This window comes from Polistes fuscatus, unplaced genomic scaffold, assembly GCF_010416935.1.
Source record: "Polistes fuscatus isolate 324 unplaced genomic scaffold, CU_Pfus_HIC Scaffold2, whole genome shotgun sequence".
In the NCBI taxonomy this organism is placed as follows: domain Eukaryota; kingdom Metazoa; phylum Arthropoda; class Insecta; order Hymenoptera; family Vespidae; genus Polistes; species Polistes fuscatus.
In genome coordinates, this window is record NW_025113096.1 from 7,056,619 (window position 1) to 7,077,206 (window position 20,588).

A 20,588-nucleotide genomic window follows, 5' to 3' on the forward strand; every position below is an offset into this window, starting at 1 on the left:
AATTATAAATCCTTAAACGCGAATGTATTAGACGAAAAATCTATAAGCTTTTTAAAATATATCTCCGTTTTTTAAATATTATACTTCATTCGAAATGAAACTTCTTGATGCACAACACGCACGAAATTTTGATAATGCACGTACCACCATCCGCGTTTCTTTACTTTATTTATATTTCTTTTCATTCTTTATTATTTTTTTTGTTGTCATGATTTTTTGGTTTCCATTTTTTGTGATAAAAATAAATTAAATAATTAAAATAGTTGAAAACTTGAAACAATGAGGTGTAAGTAAATAAACCAGGGATTCTAACGGTTTTGAAAGTAACTGTTTCTTACTGTTATATTATATCAGTTTATGAATAAAACAATTATGAGAGTAACGAAAAAGAACAATTCTTTAATTGTTATCGGCATAATAATTTTCGCTCATATCGATTTACACATTTCAATATTTTCGAATCAATATAATTAATGGTATTTTGTCTGTATCAATCAATTACGATTCGATTCGACACAGAATTGAAAAATAACAGTTGTAATACTAATATAAAATCAATACAATCAGAAAAGTGAAACCCCGAAACCGATATCGATATGAACGAGGATTGTTGTTCTATATCCATCCGTAACAGTTGAAAAATTTCATTTCGATTCTCATAACTGTTTGAACGAATCGAAACCGAACGTCATCATTGTTTTGAACCGTTATAATCTAAACTAATCCGCTTCCCGGAAGGCTCGTGGAAATTTAGCAATGATTATTTATTATTTTCTAACTTCCACAAGACGACTACGCGACGAACGAGAATTTCAGATTAGAAATACATATGTAGGAGAGAAAAAAAAGCTACGCGAACCTTTTGTTCGAAACTTTAATCGTATTTAATAAATACTTAACGATCGAAGTATTTACCCGGAGAAAAAGTAAGAATAATTAGAAAGAGAGAGAGAGAGAGAGAGAGTGAGAAAGAAAGAAAGAAAGAAAGAAAGAATCAGAGTGAAAGAGAGAAAGAAAGAAAATATATTCAGCTCTTTTTAGATTCGAAGATTTCTCGACACTTGTCAAGAACTTTTTCGTATCATCCTAAACATTTCGATGACTTTTTCAATTATTATCCTTAACCTTAGAAAGTATTTAAAAGACAAAAAAGAAAAAAAGAAGCAAAAAAAAATGAAATAACCATAAAAAAATAAAAAGTAACTAAATAAAATAAAAATAATATAAAATATATTAAAAATATATAGGATGATTTCGTCGAAGTTACACACAGGGCTCTCGCAAATCGTACATTCCGTATATTCAAATCTTTTTTTCCTTTTAACTTTGTTCTCTTATCTTTTACTTATTTTATTTTTTCTTTTTTCATTTGTTAATTTACTTCGGCCACACATAATATGTATATAAATAAGTATATATATACTATATATAAATATTTTTCTTTTTCCTTTTCTTCCAATATGTATGATTATTCATCGTATTTGTATGTAAGTACTTCGATACATTTGTCCCTCGCAATGCCAACGCAATTGGCCGAACGCATATATGATTCATTTTCGCGTATCAATTATAAATTAAAGAAAAACGTATGCGTGCGTGCGTGCGTGTGTGTGTGTGCGAATGTATGTGGGGAAGTGATACGAGTATAATGATCAATCGAGAGAATCAACGATATTTTTTATTCGTTATTTTTTTCTTTCCAATCGTTTCTCGGTCTATTCTTTTTTTGCAATTTTTCTTTGATCATCGACACGAATTTTTTCAATTACACACGAACGAATTAACAAAATTAATCAATTTATAACACCTTCTTATTGTACAACTTCTTAAAAAAAAGAAAAGAACACACACGATCTTATCCACGTCTCGTTGAAATTCTATTTAAAATGGCCGCGCTTCCTCGATGTTTTATATCAATCGTTACGTTCCCTACGAATGCCTACGAATTATGTATGCGTATTATAATATATATTTCGACTAAAAATAAAAAAGGAAGGATACGATTTGAAAATTAAAATAGCGAAATCACAAAAACAAATTCATTTGTTTTGTATATCAATGTGTTTTTCTCGTCACGCGCGATACGAAATTGCGATGAATATATGTGCGTATGTATGTGTATGCGTGTATGCGCGTGGTACTTGCATTAGATTTCAATAGCTATCGGCGAAAAAATACAACAAATACAACATCATTACGATCGATGATATAAAATACGTTTTTGGTGTAAGTGTATTGCGTTTTAAATCGAATGTATGCAAGTGTTATTACACAATTAACATATATATACATATACATACGTATATTTGTAGTATATGTATTATATACATATATATGAGAATGAAATTAATTACACGTAAAAAGAAAACGGCTTGGCGAGCGAAAAAATGAAGAAAGGAAATGTTGGTGCATTGTTCTCTCGCACCTAGAACCGTTTTATTGTTTAAACTTTTGATTATACTTCTTTTATGTGATTTTTTCTTCCTTTTTTTTTTACTAACGTTAATTTCCATAGAGAAAAGAAACCTTTGTTTCCACACGAGACGAGTGTATTTATATTACATATAATATTTGTGCAACTTGGTTCGCGTTTTTTAAATAAAAGTTTTCATCTCTCTTTCTCTCTCTCTCTCTCTCTCTCTCTTTCTCTCTATGTGCATTTACGATTGGCTGGCCAATTAAATTAAATATTTGCTCGCTAAGGTAGTTTCTTGTGAATTTTGTGTAGGGGAAAAAAAAGAAAGGAATCAGAAAGAAAAAACAATTTCTGTTTTACGATGACAAAAGAGAAAAAGGGATAAAAATTATGAAAAAAAAAAATGAAAAAGGAAATCAGTAAAATGAAAGAAAAAAAAAGAAACGGAATATTGTATGTAGTATATATGTATTGCGTAGTAGATTTTCCGAAGACTCGATAAATCGAAACTCTTTTTCTCTATTTACATTATTTCGCTTGACAGAAAAATAATATGGCTCGTTAAATGATAGCCGAGCTGTGCTCCGATTCAACGTATTTTATAGATTTTAATAATCATTCAAATTTATTATCCCAATAGAATGATTAACTATTATTAATATTATTATTATTATTATTGTTGTTGTTGTTGTTGTTGTTATTATTATTACCATTATTATATAACTAATTATTATTATTATATTATTATTACTATTATTATTATCATCGTCATTACATGGTTATTATTGTGAATCATTAGGTACGTGTGTCGTTGTTTATGTAAAATAATTAATAATTGCGAATTACGACCACTTTTTTTCGAAAGAGATAAAAATAAAAAGGCGAGAATGTTAAAAAATCATGTGTCTGCTGCGTATGTATGCGCATGTGTGTGCGTGTGTTTTATTCAACGCGTACGAGGAACATGAAAAAATATTCATTAGAAATTTGGAAGTATAGAAAAAAAACCAAAAAAGGGCTGTTTCTTCGATCAAGATTCTAATACGTGAATAATGAAAAATGTATGAGAGAGAATGAGAAAGAATTAATATGTATGCGTGCGAGTATACGTGTACGTATGTATGTGCTGTGTCTGCTGTGTGTATGTGTGTGTGTGAGAAAGAGAGAGAGAAAGAGAACAAAAATAACACGTTGGATGAAAAAGAAAAGAAAAAGAAATTGTCAGCTTCAGAAGGATCGAACGAACCGAGGCACCGTATGTGTATTTTAAAATAATAATCTCGAGGAAACGCGATTAACACTAAAAATTAATTATTCAATCTTCTCTCATCGGTATATTTAATATAATCTATTCATTATTAACACAGATATTATATGAATTTACGGTAAACGGATAAGCGATTGATTACTTGAAAAAAAAAAAAGAAAAAAAAGAAAAAAAGGAAAAAAAAACACTTTTGTCCCCAATGTTCAAAGAAATAAAAAGGAAAGAAATACATCTCCGTGAAATACTGCCGACATTTTTGTATTGGGCACCGATTCCTCCTTCTGCTGGTGGGCTTTATCGACAAAAAATATTATTCATTTATTAATTAATCTTTTTACACGATTCGAAATTAATTCGAATTAATTAAAAAATCAGTGAAGATCGAACGACCAGTGAAGCAAACAACGAGAAGGTAAATGATTCTTTTTCCACACCTTTTTTATTGCAAAAAAAAAAGAAAGAAAAGAAAAAACAAACCGTGTACACATTATTAATATATATTAAATAATAATCTTAAATAAATTTTTTCTTTCTTCGTTCCGTTGTGCACGCGTATATAAGATTTCTTCCATCGCAAAAAAGGCATATTCTTTGTTTGTTATAAAATCAATTTAATGTATATTACGGAACGTACATTGGATTCATAGTTAAGTATACAATGCTCGTTATTTTGAATACACTTGTAATACTACTTTGACACCTTTAAGTGGTGCTATCGTTAAAAGGTGGAAGCGCAACTGGATTGCTACATTAATTTATTTCTTCTATTTCATTTTTATGTGTGTGTTTTTTGGTTTGCAAAAGAAGCCAAGACCAATTTTAAGGCACGCCTGATATTGTTTTGTTTTGTCCTACTGGACAAACTAAATGGACAATCACGATTACATTGCATTTCTTCTTTTATATTTTTTAAATTCTTATTCTTCAGAAAATTACCTTCCAAAATTAGAATGGACTTGAAAAAAAGTATTTCAAAAAATAAAATAAAATTGTGATTTAGTTTATATTAAAATTATTTATATTATAAAATAAATGATAAAATATTAATTTCATTCAATTTTTTACTCACAGTCTACTATTACAATTACCGGCACAAATGTACCCTACGCTTATATTATTTGTCAAGCATATATAAATAATTTGTGTTTTTTTTTCTTTTTAAATTACATTCCAATAGAGCAGATCACATCGCACCTTTAGTCATCGTAAATGCTATCATCTCTGCTTCGTTAAAACTAAAAGGCAAAGTGGAACACAATTACACGGTACTGATAACACTTGATAATAAAAATCAAACTAATTAAAAATAGAGAATCATTTGATACGATAAAATTTTATTTTATCGTCCACGAAGCATCCCTTAACATATTCGCTTTTTGTTCTGTTAATAAAATTATCTATAATATTTAATAAACAATAAATGTACTAAACAAATCTCTCACATTATAATTAAAAACAAAAGAAACAGATTATTTAAACATTAACAGCGAATATATTAAATGTCATAATCTGAGAATGAATTTTATTGCAGGCACAAATTCTATCTCAAATAATTCTTAATTTGCGTTAATGAGTATTACAGATTATATACTAAGAATTGAAATTCACATAAATGTTATACTTAAAGTTTATACCAGCAAAGAAATGGACCTAAAGAATATCTGCCGTCTTGTTTCCTTTATCTTTATTAATTTCGTTGGATTTTTCTTTGCAAACAGTTTTAAAAATATTCGACTGCCTAGACTAAAATTTACACAATTCTATTTATTTTCATTCGGAATTGGATATTCTAAAATTGGTATTCTAAAAGGCCGAAAAATATAAATGTTCTATATGTACATGGATACCATCGTTACCTTAGGCTTGAATTTATAATTTTTAACAGTTGTGTGAAAGATCTTCGAAAACGTATTATCCACCTCGTAATTCGTCATTCTCGTCTCCGCTCCTTCTTCGGCTGCGGCCGCGACCTACAAAATAATCGCAATTCTATTGAGAGACATGAATTCTTCTAGCAATCGTCTTCATAATTCCATAATTCTCAGTTGAAGAAAGAACTTTTTCAACAATTAATCCAAACAAAAATTCTTCCAATTAAATCAAACGTCTTTGAACACATATATTCATTTATTCATTTTTTAAAACAGGGATATAATTTCGTTCACTTTCTTTCTACACAATTAAAATCATATTAAGAAGTTTCGAAATGCACATTCTTTAGTTTATCATCATATCGAATACAATTTGTCTGTATTATAGTCTTTATTTTTTGTAATTACAATTTTAGAAATGCTATATTATCAGCCAATTAGGTTCTACAATACATAGATGTAATTGATGATCATTTTCGCCAATTAAAATATAAAACAAATATATGTTTCCTTATATATATATATATATAATTTTATTTATGTATCTATAGAATATGCATTAGATTTACTCCTATAGAAGTATAAGGAAATAAAAAAAATCTAAAATTTAATAAAAACATTAATTGTGTCATTCAAGAGTATATAGGTTTAAAAATAATTGGAATGCATTAAAACGCGCTAATAAATGGGACCAAAAAAATGAATAAAACATATTGATAAATAATATTTGGTAACTTATGAAATACAGTGACCCTAATTAAAAAATCCTGCTCTATACCGTCATAAATTATTACTACCTCTGCGTATCTGATTCAAGCATGCCAACATTCTGATCATAAAAACGGCAGGTACTGTAATCGTATCTTTGGTTTCTTCCAACATAACAGCATTTCTCTTTTTCAACTAAAAATATAATAAGAATAAGATGAATGTATTAATATTTCAATATTTATATAAATCGTTTAATATTAATTAAAATTTTAACTCACATCTTCGGCAAACTTCTCGTCAAAAGTGGACTCTTCGTTGGTAGGTGCCCACAACTTAACATCATAATCAATTCCTGATGTGGCCAACATTGGTAGGTAAGGGTGCGGTTGGAGACAATTAACAACATGTTGATCGGCTTCGAGCAACATACATAATTTTGCAGTGTCTCTTTCCCATACGAATACATGTCCACAATCACTACCCGACATGACGAAGTCGTTTCCCCAGAAATTGGCTTCTTTGATCATGGTCCTAAAGAAACTAGAGTCAAACCAGGGAAGGACAACTGATCAGAAATTTTAATGGGCCTATGAGACATAGCCCAGTCCGCTCGGAGGCTTTTTCGGAAAATGATACGTCTATTATTTGGCTTCCGATCAATCTTAGGAAATAATCAATAGACAATGTAATTACACATGAATTGTAAGAGGGAACATGGTTATTGTTGTCCAAATTCGCTAATTGGATTTGGTTTCAATCAAGATTTTGTTTTTATAACAATTGTTAACAATTATTAAATTGTCTATAAGACCACCAAATTGATCTAATTATTTTATTTCTCATTAATCACTTTTGGAAATCTTTGACAAAGACGTGTTAATTTTACGATCACAAGATAATATACGTATAGATTGAACACTCTGCATTTCTTCTTTTTTCTTACATATTTCTTTACTATTATTTGAAATAATATTAATATTCAAATAAATTCTTTTCATTTCAATCTTATCCAATGAATATACTTGCTTGATATCATTTATACGTGCATGTCCCAAATTCTCATTAATATTTAACGCAATAAATAATTCATACCTAGCATTTCGATGGCCCGTATATTTTTGTTTAACGCAAAGCTCTGTTAAATATGTCTCATCGAATGATTCCTGGCCTTGTGACGTACGAGCATTTGCAATAGCTTCATCCATTTCGGCTTCAACTGGATGTACCAATCTAATGAAAACATTTTCGTATATCGTAACGTGATACCTTTCTTTCTAAATACTTATTATAATAACCATTCGATTTCATTTTTACTTACCTATGATGGGTTGGTACATCCTCGTCATCGCTATCAATATAAGCACTGTCATCACTCTCTATAAAACAAAAGGAGCGACAAATATTAAACTTTCTGAATTACTGTGATAACTAACATCACCCTTACTTACTTTCTTGATTACTTCTATATAACATACGTTTTTTATAACTATTACTTGGGCCTGGATCGAGACGTTCAGTACTCTGACTTCCAGATGGTCCTAAAAAATAATAACAATTTAATTAATAAATCTAATAGGAATAAGAAAAATCTACAAAACATACCTGCGTGATAACTATCTCGAATAACTTCATTCGCCACACCTAACGATATAGTAGCCCTAGTCGAACTTTTATCAGAATATGTTAAACTAACAGCTGGTTCACTTCCATGTCTTTCTAAAAATCCATCTCTCATAGTCGTTAATCTATCTTGAAGATTTTCCATCATATTTTCTTCTCTCTTATCGTTATGACAACTTGTCTCTGCATTGCTACTTTCTCCTTCTGTATCACACTCTCCATCGCTGCTTCTAGTTTCTGCTGAATTATTCGAGGTATTATTATTCGATTCTAACAAATTAGTTTGAGTTTCCGTCGCTTGAATATCATCCAAATCATTGTTTATTGGTTCTTCTGTATTAAAGTTATTCGTTGAAACAGATGAACCTTGTATTGCCATGTCAGTTGAAACTTGATGATCATCGTTACTTGCAGTTTCAGATTGATCTAGGGACAACATATTTTCTTGCGCTTGTACATCACTGTCCGTTTCTGTTTCTGCTTCTATTTGTTGTTGTTCACGATTAGCATCTACGTTGGGCACAGTGCTATTATCGTTACTACGTTGACTATTTTCTTGTTGATCTATAACACCTTCTAAACTATCTTCTCCGCCACCACTTAAAGCAGCACGCGTTGCTGGATCATTTAACATTCTGCTAAGGACATCTGTCATCCTTTGCATCAATGAAGTATGTAAAGTTGGTCTTGCTTGAGCAATTACTTTAAAAAAGATATAAGATACCAATAAGATTTTTTATTAAAAGGATAAATATTCATTGTTAATTAATAAAAATCATAAAAGATTATAATACCTGTTCCGCTACGTCGACCACCCTCTCGTTCGGGACGTGCATCCGGTCCTGTATCTGACCAATCTCCTCGTAATCTCAATCGACGTACAGGCTGAGGAGATCTCAATGGATGTTTCTTACCCTTGCCTTTTCCCATTTGTATATCTTTTCTTAAGTGTACGTTATTTTGATCCTGTAAGCACAGTAATAATGTCAAAGTTTTATATCTCACAATTTGAGTTCAATCAGTATGGATAAAACGCTAATAAAATATATAAATACCTTCATACTAAATAAATATAAATGATCGCTACTATAGCTAACAAGAACATCTTGTCCATCTGGACTATAACTTAAGGATGTTATTCTGTAAGAATTCCCATCAAATTCTGGCACTGTAAAACTGCATAGTGGTCTTACAGATCCACTGCTATCTGTCCAGCCTACAATATGTGATACACATATTTAGTAATGTCGTTAGGTAACAATTTATATTTTAATATGTTGAAATTACCTGTAGCCTGTGTTCCAAGCATTCTTCTGTCAAATGTTCTGACGGTACTATCCGAGCAACCAATTGCAATTTGATGAGGCATTACAGGATTAACGGATAAAGCAGTCACAGCTCTTTGGCAAGAAATTAATACATCCTGTAAAATAAATAACAAATTTGTTGCAAGACCTTATTCATAATAATTTAGTTTTGTATATATTATTTTACCTCTCTGCATCTTGCCACATTACATTTTTCCTTTACTCTGAGATCAAACCATCTCACAGTTCCATCTTCCCCGCAACTTAAGAAACTATGAGGTTCACCTGGTATTGTGGCTACTTCGTAGGTAGTACCGCTGTGACATGCAAACTGATTATGAAACGTTTCTGTTCGTCTCATTAAATCTGTCAAATTAATATAACATCATTTTAATATAACTTGACATGAATTATTTGAATACGTTTTATTTTTCTATTATAATTGAACATTTACCTGTATATAAAATAATGCCATCGCCGCTACATGAGACTATACGGTGGTCACCGTTATTTGGCAAAAATTTGGCACTGAATATATTAGCTCTGTGACTTGTTTTATGATGAGTTAAAACCTGCAATAAGTGTATACATTTTTAATTATATATCGCATGATCATTCGTGTTGTACAATAAAATAAAGAAATAAATCTATACGTAGTCTAGTAAATTAACATCTTAATAATAATATTAGTATTACAAGTTGTTAATTAGATAAACAATTCTAGATCTATGACAATGCATGACTAAAATAGCATTGATTAAAGTACATTGAGAAATTTCCATTCAGTTGGCAAGACTATTGCATTTTTAATTATACCAATGTTGGACCTTGACTTAATTAAATTAATTATCAAAAATATATATTTAAAAAAAAGAATAATATAAAAATGATTTTTTCGTACGATTTAATCAAAAGCAAAAATTATTACAATACATAGCACCTAAATAAAATGATTCATTTTCGTATAAAAACATACGTATATAAATAAAATTGTTCAATTAATAGAACATATCTCGATGAAGTATAATAAATATAATTTTTTGTTTGAAGAAACTAGTGAATTGTATTATACATAAATATGACATCCTTACTATTTGAACATTTTCAAGGGTAAAGTTAAAAATAATCTTGGCACTGTTTGATTAACAAGGTCTAGAAATATATGGGAAATAAAATAAATTCTCTAAATTACAATTTATCATATTCTACTACTTCCTTAATTCGTTTATATATATACCAGTTTCAAATAGATGCTTAGAAATAGTAATATATTGGTCAAATAAATTTGATCATATTTAGACAAATAAAATTAATAAAAATGAATATACTCAAATATAAAATTATGCTATTATACAGAGACATATACATACCTGATAATTATAAACATCGGTAAGCACAAGGTGCTGATCATCGCTACCAGATAATATTATATTACCGGTACTATTCCAGCATATAGAATTGACACAACCGTTATGAACTTTTAATCTTTTCACCAACGACATACGTTGTATAAGTTGTAAGCTAGCTGCAATACCAAGAACAATAATTAATACCCTAAAAAAATAAAACCATAAAAAGGTATTGATTTGTAAACTTGATCGAAGAAAAGAAAAGACATTTAATATAAAAAAGTTCAAGTACTTATCAGCATCTGCGCTTTAATTAAATTTTATTTTATCTTTGTCGCTAATAATATCTTTTAAGTAAAAATAAATTCGTTTAAATTTTCTTTTCAAATATATTGAAGTAAATTACCTTTGCTGCTAGAGTACAACTTATGCCTGGAATAGTCATCATATGGTTGATTATAAATGTCATGAAAAATACTTGATCGTAATTTCCTCATCTTTGATTAGAGTCCACCCAATAATAAAAAGAAAAACAAACAATGAAATACAAAGCAATATATTAATTTTTCCCTTAGTGTCGTTCACCACATTAACTATTAAAAGATATTATGCGTTGTAAATGAAACGTCTCTAATTGTGCTGAATCAGAAGGCGAATGACATGATCCAATGTAGAAAAGGTCCACGAGGTTTGTATCGATACGACATGATACTTATACTATAAATAAATTCTCAAGCTTTGAAATTTCCCAGAGTCAAACGTAGTATATACAATATACACGATTAACTAGAATTAACTGTGATAACACGTTCATGGAATAGACCTGTAATCACTATTAAAACTAATATAATTTAATCAATGTTTGACCATCAGAAGGTCGCTCAAGATTTTCTCTTAAATGCATTTAATATTTTTCCACGGAGAAACATCTAAAGAAGAATGATTAAATGTTGTACAGGTGACTTTAAGATAGCGCCAATTTTGAATCTCGTTAACAATATTTCCCCAATTCGGTACAATTATATCAATTAAGATATATTCGATCGATCGTTGTAATAAAATGAGATCGTTTTAAATAATTATTTATACGTTTCTTATATTTTTCTTGTTTTACTTTTTTATACGTTTATTTAGCTAAATATTATTTATATATCAACGTTAACAATAATCGTAATAAGGTTTTTCTTGATTTTGTATTTTCTGAGTTTTTTTTCTCTATGAAGATAATAATATTATTTATCTTTGATAAACGATTTTAATGTTTTTATTTACTATTACTTTATTTAACAATTTCAAATAGAGACACTGAACTTAGATTTGATTATTTCGTGGAAGCATAGCAGCGCCACGTATCACGTGGCAACCATTGAAAATTCTTTTATTGTTCTCAGAATATATATCTTCGAAAATTCACAATAAAATTTACGACAAATCTAACGAATAATCAAAAATTGTTGAAATTTATTCAAAATGACAGACGAATCTAACGGAGAATCTACGTTCGAGTTTGTAGAAAAAAAATCGGACGAAATTTCAGTACCTGGGGAGATTGTTAAAACTGGTTTGTATCTATAAAAAATATCAATATATACCCAAAGTGGAAACTGTCAAAATTTCAAAATCAGGTGTTTTTCACGTCAAACGATTAAATACATTCAAATTATTAGATTTCAAATGTAGTCATTGGTACAATTTTTAATTTCATAATATTTATCACTTTGAACAATTCTTTCTTAACCATAAAACTTTTTTAAAGTATCATGGTTTGTTTATGGATTCTATTTACAAAAATGTCTACAGCAAAGTAAAAACGGTTGACGTGTAACGAATTAAAATCTTTTTATACAAAATAGAACGTTTTTAAATTGAAAAAGAATCTTCCAACCAATTATAAAATGTTGATTTTATTTTCTAGATTCATTTTGCAGTTTATCGTCATCGACATCTCTTTTAACACCCTTGGGTGTTTCTACGTCAACGGGAAATTTATTTTCAAACTTAGCACCACCAGCAGCATTGCCTAGTTTCGTTTCACATCCTGTTGCGGTTTCTTTAGATAAAAATCTTCAAAATACAAATGTATCTGCATTAAAGCAAAATGAATTGATCAAGAAACCACTTGTATCTCATACTTCTATTGAAAGTAAACAAGAATATCCAATTACTTCACCATCAGAAGTATCAACAAATCCACCTACTGAAGTGGTAGAAACGCAATTGCAAGATTCAGGAATGGTTGGTAGTGGTTTGCTCTCTTGGGTAAAAGAGACTGTAGTAATTAGCAATGTTTTAAGCAAAGTCGCTGAGAAGGCAAAAAATAGTGTCAATACCATGATCACAACATTAGATCCACAGATGCGTGAGTTCATTTGTAAGTATATTGCATGACAGCATTTCAATCGACATTAATTATAACGCATTAAGACATGTTTGGAATAATCTTATGTGTTTACTGCATAATGTTATCGAAATAAAATTTAGTACGCTGTTATGTGATATGTGTTAGTTAATATATAGATATATATGCATTCTTTGCTATAAATGTTTGTTTTAGATTCAGGCGGTGATATAGAAATTGTAGTTGCTTCAGATAAGGATGCAAAAATAAGTCCTGTACGTCAAGCATTTCAAGCAGTGTTTGGTAAAGCAACAGTTACGTAAGTATACCATTTTTAAGTATGAAGTGATAATATTGTTATTATAATTGATTATATTTAAAAAACACATTATTTTATTTTAGTGGTGTACCTGTAGATTGTACTGCCATAGCTGCTCAACCAGTTGGTTTTGCTGCTGGGGTGAAAGGTGCCGAGGAGAGAATTAATTCAGCACGCAACAATTCATCTTTGCCAAAAGATATACCTATTATTGCGATAGAAAATTTTTTACTTGAAATAGGGGAAGACAAATGGTACGATTTAGGAGTGATTCTTCTTAATGATCCTAAAAACAATGTAAATCTTCAAACGTTTACTCAAATGACTCCAGTACCTAGTCAAATAGTTTTGCTAGCACAACAAGATACGCCAGAAGATTATCCTCTCAAATGGTCTGGATTATCAGTCACAATTGGCAGTTTAATGGCGAACAATTTACAAGTATACAAAGAAGTACATTACTAAATACATTTGAAAATGTTTAGACTAGACAACTTTTTACTAACTTTTGCAGGTTTCTCACAACGAATGGCATCATGCATTAACTGGAGTTTCAAGAAGAGATTTGATATTTTTAGCAGTACAATCTCTAGCTGGAATTTATAAAACTACGATAAATCCAGTGTAATATTTGATGAATCAATACCATCGAAAAATAATGTGTTTTGTAAATATAATTATATTAATACAAAAGATAACAAATAAGGTTTAGATTGTCGAATAAAAAGAAAAATATCGGACGTAAGTTCGACGAAGATAAAATATCTATGTACAATGAAAAAACAGTGATCTGCGTAAAAATTAATATCAGTATATAATTATTTAATATTTTAAGAAAATTTAAAAATTAAATAAATCAACTAATAAGATATTAATCTTATCTTTAGTTTGTATCCATACGAAGATACCTAAAGATGTACAGAAAGATTCATCATTGTTTAGGAATAAAAATTCAAACCTCGTAGGACATTATGAGATGGATTTAAAGTTATGTTAGAAAAGTAGTATTTTTTCTTTTTTATAATTTTTTGTTTAATCTTTTTATATTGTTCATGTTCGGAAAGATTACAGTATTGTTGCGATTTCATGATCATTGGTAAACGAAATTGGCGATTCAGATAATTTTAATAACAAAAAATAACATTATTAATCTCAATAAAAAAACGTTGTAGCAAACCTAATTTGTTTTGACACAAAAGAAAGTTCTGACGGGGGCGGCCCTTTTGTGTTAAAATAAATTACAGCTTTCGCAGATCGTTTTTTTACTGTGCATGCGGTGTGGAAATTTCCGGTTACAATTTGTCGAGGTATTGACTTAGATCCGGTAATCCTTCCTTCAAACCCTTCCTCTTACGCGTGTCCTGTTGAAAAGAAATAAACATTTCGTATATTAGAAAATTTATAAAAAGAGAACAGAAATGAATGTATGATCTCCTATTCAGACAAACTAAGAAAAATGATCTCTAGAAAGTCCAAACTGAGAACAATTGCTTTTCCACGGAATTAAAAATGATAATGCATGTATATATTTCATTATCATCAGTTATGTTCGTGGACATGTTTCAAAAGGAACTTATCTATAATATTAAATTTATTTACCTGCACAACTTGGTATGGTCGAGAGGTTGGCTCCATTGGATCACCAGGCAAAATTTGCCAGTGATCAAATACACACTGGGGGAAGGCTTGACCACCGGTATTGGAACGTAAGTCAGCAGTAAAGCCAAAGGATTCATTTACAGGAAGATAGGCTTTGACTACGAACATTGGAGTACCGGCCACTTGCTGTTCTTCGAATACGTGACCTCTTCTGCGATTCAGTACTCCATAAATACCGCCAATAGCTATTTCAGGACACTGGAAATATAAATCATTAATATCATTCATTCAATAATTGATTTGTAAATAAATTATTTGTATCAAATGCATACTTGAATTTCGCATAAATAAACAGGCTCCATGAGTCGTGGCGAGGCAGTGAGTAGACAGGCGTAAAGGCAACGTCTTGTGGTAGGAATGATTTGTCCACCACCTCTGTGAATAGCGTCAGCGTGTAACGTTACATCGTGAATATTAAAACGAACGCCTCGCAAATTTTCTTCAGAAAGAACACCCTATAATGAAATAATATTTTAATATCCTATGATTATAAATTTAACATATGTATTGATAATTATGACAGTGGATTAAATTCATAATAAAATTTTATATTTTTATATAATATCAAAGCAAAGTTCACCTCTTTAGTTGCCCATTGGAATCCAGCAACGACCGAGTCCTTAATTTCATTAAGATATTGCACTCCCTTGGTGCAATCGACGAGAATATTGGGACCAGTTCCATCGGGTCCAAAGCACCAAATTTTTCTTGCTTCGGTAACATCATAATCATATTTTTCATTCAAATATCGTGCGCGTACTTTAAAATCGTCTCTAGGATTTACTTCACCCTGTAAATTAATTTTACGTTCAATTTGAATGTATAAATATATTAAACACAAAAAAAAATCTCATTTAATAACGACATACATTATCAATATCTTCGGCAAGACCATCAGGCATTGGACAAGCCATCATGAAAAGACGATTATGTTTATTCGGTGATTTCGACAAACACATCTGATTAGATTGTTCCGCAATAGTTTCTCTGTATGATACGACAGGATCAGACTTTTTAATTGGTATACAGGCGTGATCTTCTTCAAGATCTTTCAAACAGATTTCAAGGTGAAGTTCACCAGCACCAGCAATAATGTGCTCTCCAGATTCTTCGATGATACATTGCACCATAGGATCCGACTTAGCAAGACGTTTCAAACCTATTTCAACAGTAATGATTCGAGTCAGTGATACGAAAAATATTATTTTTTTAAATATATATATATAATATATATAAAAATCAGAATTATTGATAGAATCATGGTTTTTTTTTCATAACCCAATGCTCTTTTAGTATCATCATTAATACTATCATATTAAAATTTGCCTACAGTAATAAATAAAAATAAATACAAACCTTCAACCAATTTTGGCAAATCTGCAGGATTCTTGGGTTCAACTGCTACACGTACAACAGGAGAAACCGAGAATTTCATAACTTTCATATTATGCGCATCCTTAAACGTAGTAATGGTACCAGTTTTGACCAAGAATTGATCAACACCGACAAGTCCACAAATGTTACCTGTGAACGCGAAAAATCAAGAAAAATGTGTTAGATTATTGAAATCAAATTCGTAGGGTATTGCTTTATTTAAACATTTAACGTCAGATGGCCGTTCTATATATTAAATCATTATTTATCATAACAGGTCTGTAAAGAAAATCATCATAAGTATGAAAAAAAAAAATATTAAGAAACAATAGTTCTTTTGGATACATTAAATAATTAAATATACCATATACTAACCAGAAGGCACATCTTCAATGGCTTCAACATAACGTCCCATCATCAAGATAGTACGTTGAATAGCTTTCTCATACAAGTCCTCTTTCTTTCCGGGTTGGAAATTCGGTCCCATAATACGGGCCTTCATACCAGTACACACTTTACCAGAAAATACACGTCCAAAGGCATAAAAACGTCCTTTATCGGATGTTGGTACCATTTTAGATACGTACATCATGAGAGGTCCATTCGGATCACAATTCTATAAAAGAAATGAAATATTAATAATCCTTTGAAATAAAATCCGAAATGATTTATTTATGTAATTATAATTAATCAGTTGTTATAAATAATCTGTCATTAAATTTCCGAACAGGTCTATGAATATTATACATCATTTGAAATTTCTTACTAAACTTTTAAAAATAAATAATGAAATAGATTGAAACAATAAGTATGGCATAAACAATCACCTTAATACCAACGGCAGCTTCATCATCGAGTGGTCCTTCATATAACATTTCCATACGATACTTTTGTGCAGTTACTGGAGAAGGTAAGTGAATTGCAATCATTTGAAGTAAAGCTTCTCCAGCTGGTAACCATGATCTCATAACAACCTGTTTAAACAAAAATATAGCTTATAATTTCATATACAAAATATGAAGTGTAATAATAATTAAAAAATTAACTTTCTTTTCAGTTTAAGTTCAAATTATCTCTCACTATTAATCGGAAGAGGTGTCAGAAAAAAAATTATAGAACAATCATCATGGAAAGATTGCTTATTGTAATTTATAATATATTATGTTAGAATTAGATAGCAAATGATTTACCTTAAGAAGTGCTTTACCATCCTTGTCTTTGTCTTCTGGTTTTAAAGTAATACCTAATTTCTGTAAAAGTGTATTAGCTTCGTCTTTCTTGAAATTCATAATGCAATCGAATACCTAAAACAATATTACAATATTAAATATATAGTTGTAATGATAAACTAAGGATAAACTATAGATTAAATGAAACGAGGGGGGAAAATTACCTTATAAATTGGATCTAGCACATACATACAGAACGACCGTTTATTATCTGGTTCCTTTTGCTTACTCCATTTCTTGGTTTTTGGATTAAAGAAAGATTCACCCCATAATCTGTTCATAAGTCTAACAACATCTATTTTGAACTTTTCTGCGTACATTTCGGAAAATTGTTTTAATGTGAAAGCCCAACCATGCAGACCTGAACCGAAGCCTACCGATCCCTTGCTTGGATCTACCTGTTAGAGAATTTAATAAATTAGTGCCGTGTTAATATTTAAAATAAATTACGGAAAGAAGATACATACTCTGACTTCACCCATGGGTCCATCGTCATCAGAATACGTTGCAATAATGACGTTAACGTTTTCAACAATACGTTGGAATGTTTGATATAAATCTTCACTATCAAGTTGTAATTCTAATAGAGCTCGGTCCATTTTGTTCATGAATAAAACAGGCTTAATACGTTCAGCAATTGCTTGGCGAAGTACAGTTTCTGTTTGTACGCATACACCTAAGTGGAAAAAAAAACTCGTTATATTGTTATGCTTTTAGGTATTTTAACCCTTTGAGTGGTGAATACTCGTGGCCTACACAGTCCATACGGACTGTACCAGGCGCGTATTTGCGTCCATAGTCTACATCGATAGACTTTCACTGGACGCATATGTGCGCCCATAGCACTCAAAGGGTTAAGCATATCATTTAAATTGATTAAAAATTGTAAATTGATGGATTTGTTGAAACTGTATCTTAGCATATTAGTATCGAACATAAAGATAGAGGTTCACTAATAGATTATCGATACAATTTTCTTTATTCTTCTTCCATTAAATAGCACTGTCAACATTGTCAAAGTACATTAATCAATTTTAACAAATCGATTAACGTACTACAAAGTGACCCTTGTTGTGCTGGAAGGAAAAAGAAATTAAAATAAAAAGATAACATACCAGACACACAATCAACAACAACAAGTGCTCCATCCGTAACACGAAGAGCAGCTGTAACTTCACTGGAGAAGTCAACATGGCCAGGTGAGTCGATAAGATTAATCAAGAAACCCTTCTCTTCTTTATCACGTTGATCGGGATTCGTTATAAAAACTAAATCCTTCTGTTCAAGTTCAAAGAACATGGATATAGCTCTATAAAAAAAAAAAAAAAAAATAATTAATTTTATTATTGTATAATTTTTAATTGTTAGTAGGTTCTTATTTTAAAATATACTTACGTTGATTTAATAGTAATACAACGTTCCTGCTCATCTTTGCGCGTATCCGTAAATCGGGTCTCACCAGCTTTAGCTCCGGCGATAATACCAGCCTTTGATACAAGGGAGTCGGTCAGAGTTGATTTGCCATGATCTACATGAGCAATGACGGACATATTCCTAATGTTCTTCTTTTTGTCCATCATGGTACGGATCTCGTCTACCGTAAAGTTCACCTAAGACAAAGAGAATCTGATGTTAAATTTCGAACTCATAAAATAGGAAATTATTCACGTAATATTACACTGCTGCTATAGTTTGAATAATCTAAAACATAAGATTACTGTATACTATCAAACTCGATATGATAGAAAGTAACGAAATTATCAAAATATAAATATGATAAAATGTATGTACACATAGCGAACAACAAAAAGCTATATAAATATAAGAAAAATAAATCTACATTAAAATATACCTAAGTGTACTGTATTCTGACTAAATAGAAATCTACAAAACTTATCCTAAAAATACTATAAGAAAAAAAATGTCTTCAATAATCTATACACTGACCATATTGAAAGCAAAGCTTCGTAAATCTTGATAAGGATATATTACGCAGATATACTTATGATTCAGATCAAAAGTAAATTATCCGTTCCAATGGGGAAAGCTTGGCGTCTATTAACTTAGCGTCTATTCATTATATGCTGTGTATTTTCTTATCGATGAAGTCCCCGAACTTAATATAATAACGATTCCAAATTTGTAATATTCATATTAGACGCCTAGAGTGTATTCTCGTGTGCGCTCTTAATTTCGGGGATATATTCTTTAATTGTACATCCAATTCGGAAGGCGTCGCTAAGAGCTTATCTTTAAAGTAGACGATGTTTCCTTCTGCGCACGTTGACTCCCATAGAGGGGAGCCAAAGAGCGTTCCATGACACGTTGCTTTTACGACACACGGAACATATTTCGACGTTGAATATCGACGAATCTCAGCCTTTTCAATGTGAAATTGATCAGGAACATAACGGCACATTATTTATCAGGACTTAGGACAATCTTTGTCCAGGCAGATCCTTCGCAAGGACACGAAATTTTCTTCACGAAGGAAGTTGCGCAATCCGAAGCAATATCCGCCAGTTTCTTTCAATTAATCTGAACCCAATTGAGAACGCGTTTTCAAAAATATTTACACCTCTGCACTTGGCGAGCCACAAGGATTCGTTTACACGCAATACTATAAAACAATACTACTTACCATTTTGGATGATTTCCGATAGCCGTAGTCCTGGTATGAAATGTACGTGTTCCAACTATGGCGGACTCCCTCGGAAAGAACAGGAGTTCTGCGAAAGGGCAGAACGTTAATGTACTGCGGAGGGAGCCTTCGCATTTCAAGCCGTCGTCTCGACCAATCAAAATCTTTTAATCCCCGCCATGTCGACTTCAGCTGCGTGCGCATGGAAGATGCAATTGCATATTACCGTACACGTACGTAAGAAACCTATGTTATGTATAATCTTTTTTCTATCGCCTATCATTTATATATATATATATATATTTATATATATACAAGATATAATATCTTCACTTTACGCAAACGCTCTCTGGACTTTAGAATGTTCTTAAAGACGTGTCTACAAATGGCTTTGTAATATGTGCTGCCCTCTTTATAGTAATTGTAAATTAAATTTTTACGGAAGTTTGTCCACCATTGTATAAAAATGTGAATGAGCCTTAATTTC

General features: G+C 30.7%; 3 protein-coding genes across 9 annotated transcripts; 1 reads left to right on the forward strand and 2 right to left on the reverse strand.

Annotated features, from left to right (window-relative positions):
* Nucleotides 1-4,726: 4,726 nt before the first annotated feature.
* Nucleotides 4,727-11,565, reverse strand: LOC122516871 (DDB1- and CUL4-associated factor 6-like). 5 transcript variants are annotated; one of them, XR_006303682.1, is made up of 15 exons: nucleotides 10,948-11,565; nucleotides 10,563-10,717; nucleotides 9,647-9,764; nucleotides 9,380-9,558; nucleotides 9,173-9,308; nucleotides 8,941-9,101; nucleotides 8,680-8,851; nucleotides 7,868-8,587; nucleotides 7,714-7,803; nucleotides 7,584-7,641; nucleotides 7,358-7,495; nucleotides 6,544-6,805; nucleotides 6,352-6,457; nucleotides 5,540-5,653; nucleotides 4,727-4,918 (listed from the first exon to the last, which is right to left on the reverse strand). XR_006303682.1 is itself a non-coding variant. In XM_043635067.1 (14 exons), exons 1-14 carry the CDS (start codon nucleotides 11,036-11,038, stop codon nucleotides 5,595-5,597), a joined length of 2,418 nt encoding a protein of 805 aa, XP_043491002.1. In that variant the 5' UTR covers nucleotides 11,039-11,565; the 3' UTR covers nucleotides 5,177-5,594. The 5 variants fall into 5 exon arrangements, 3 of the variants coding, with proteins under 3 accessions (XP_043491002.1, XP_043491000.1, XP_043491001.1); XR_006303681.1 differs by having other exon boundaries at nucleotides 5,318-5,653; nucleotides 10,948-11,564; XM_043635067.1 differs by lacking the exon at nucleotides 4,727-4,918 and having other exon boundaries at nucleotides 5,177-5,653; nucleotides 7,741-7,803.
* Nucleotides 11,566-11,844: 279 nt separating this feature from the next.
* LOC122516872 (protein PRRC1-like) lies at nucleotides 11,845-14,003 on the forward strand. Of its 2 annotated transcripts, none has more exons than XM_043635070.1 (5): nucleotides 11,845-12,102; nucleotides 12,457-12,900; nucleotides 13,096-13,198; nucleotides 13,282-13,639; nucleotides 13,713-14,003. In XM_043635070.1, exons 1-5 carry the CDS (start codon nucleotides 12,012-12,014, stop codon nucleotides 13,824-13,826), a joined length of 1,110 nt encoding a protein of 369 aa, XP_043491005.1. In that variant the 5' UTR covers nucleotides 11,845-12,011; the 3' UTR covers nucleotides 13,827-14,003. The 2 variants fall into 2 exon arrangements, with proteins under 2 accessions (XP_043491005.1, XP_043491004.1); XM_043635069.1 differs by having other exon boundaries at nucleotides 11,846-12,102; nucleotides 12,457-12,912.
* A 202-nt stretch (nucleotides 14,004-14,205) lies between these two features.
* Nucleotides 14,206-20,251, reverse strand: LOC122516870 (translation elongation factor 2). 2 transcript variants are annotated; one of them, XM_043635064.1, is made up of 15 exons: nucleotides 20,102-20,184; nucleotides 19,408-19,998; nucleotides 18,856-19,070; nucleotides 18,576-18,769; nucleotides 17,928-18,136; nucleotides 17,625-17,858; nucleotides 17,422-17,535; nucleotides 17,059-17,205; nucleotides 16,607-16,847; nucleotides 16,214-16,381; nucleotides 15,727-16,016; nucleotides 15,438-15,647; nucleotides 15,130-15,312; nucleotides 14,798-15,055; nucleotides 14,206-14,559 (listed from the first exon to the last, which is right to left on the reverse strand). In XM_043635064.1, exons 2-15 carry the CDS (start codon nucleotides 19,408-19,410, stop codon nucleotides 14,491-14,493), a joined length of 2,535 nt encoding a protein of 844 aa, XP_043490999.1. In that variant the 5' UTR covers nucleotides 19,411-19,998; nucleotides 20,102-20,184; the 3' UTR covers nucleotides 14,206-14,490. The 2 variants fall into 2 exon arrangements, with proteins under 2 accessions (XP_043490999.1, XP_043490998.1); XM_043635063.1 differs by lacking the exon at nucleotides 19,408-19,998 and having other exon boundaries at nucleotides 20,102-20,251.
* Nucleotides 20,252-20,588: the final 337 nt, after the last annotated feature.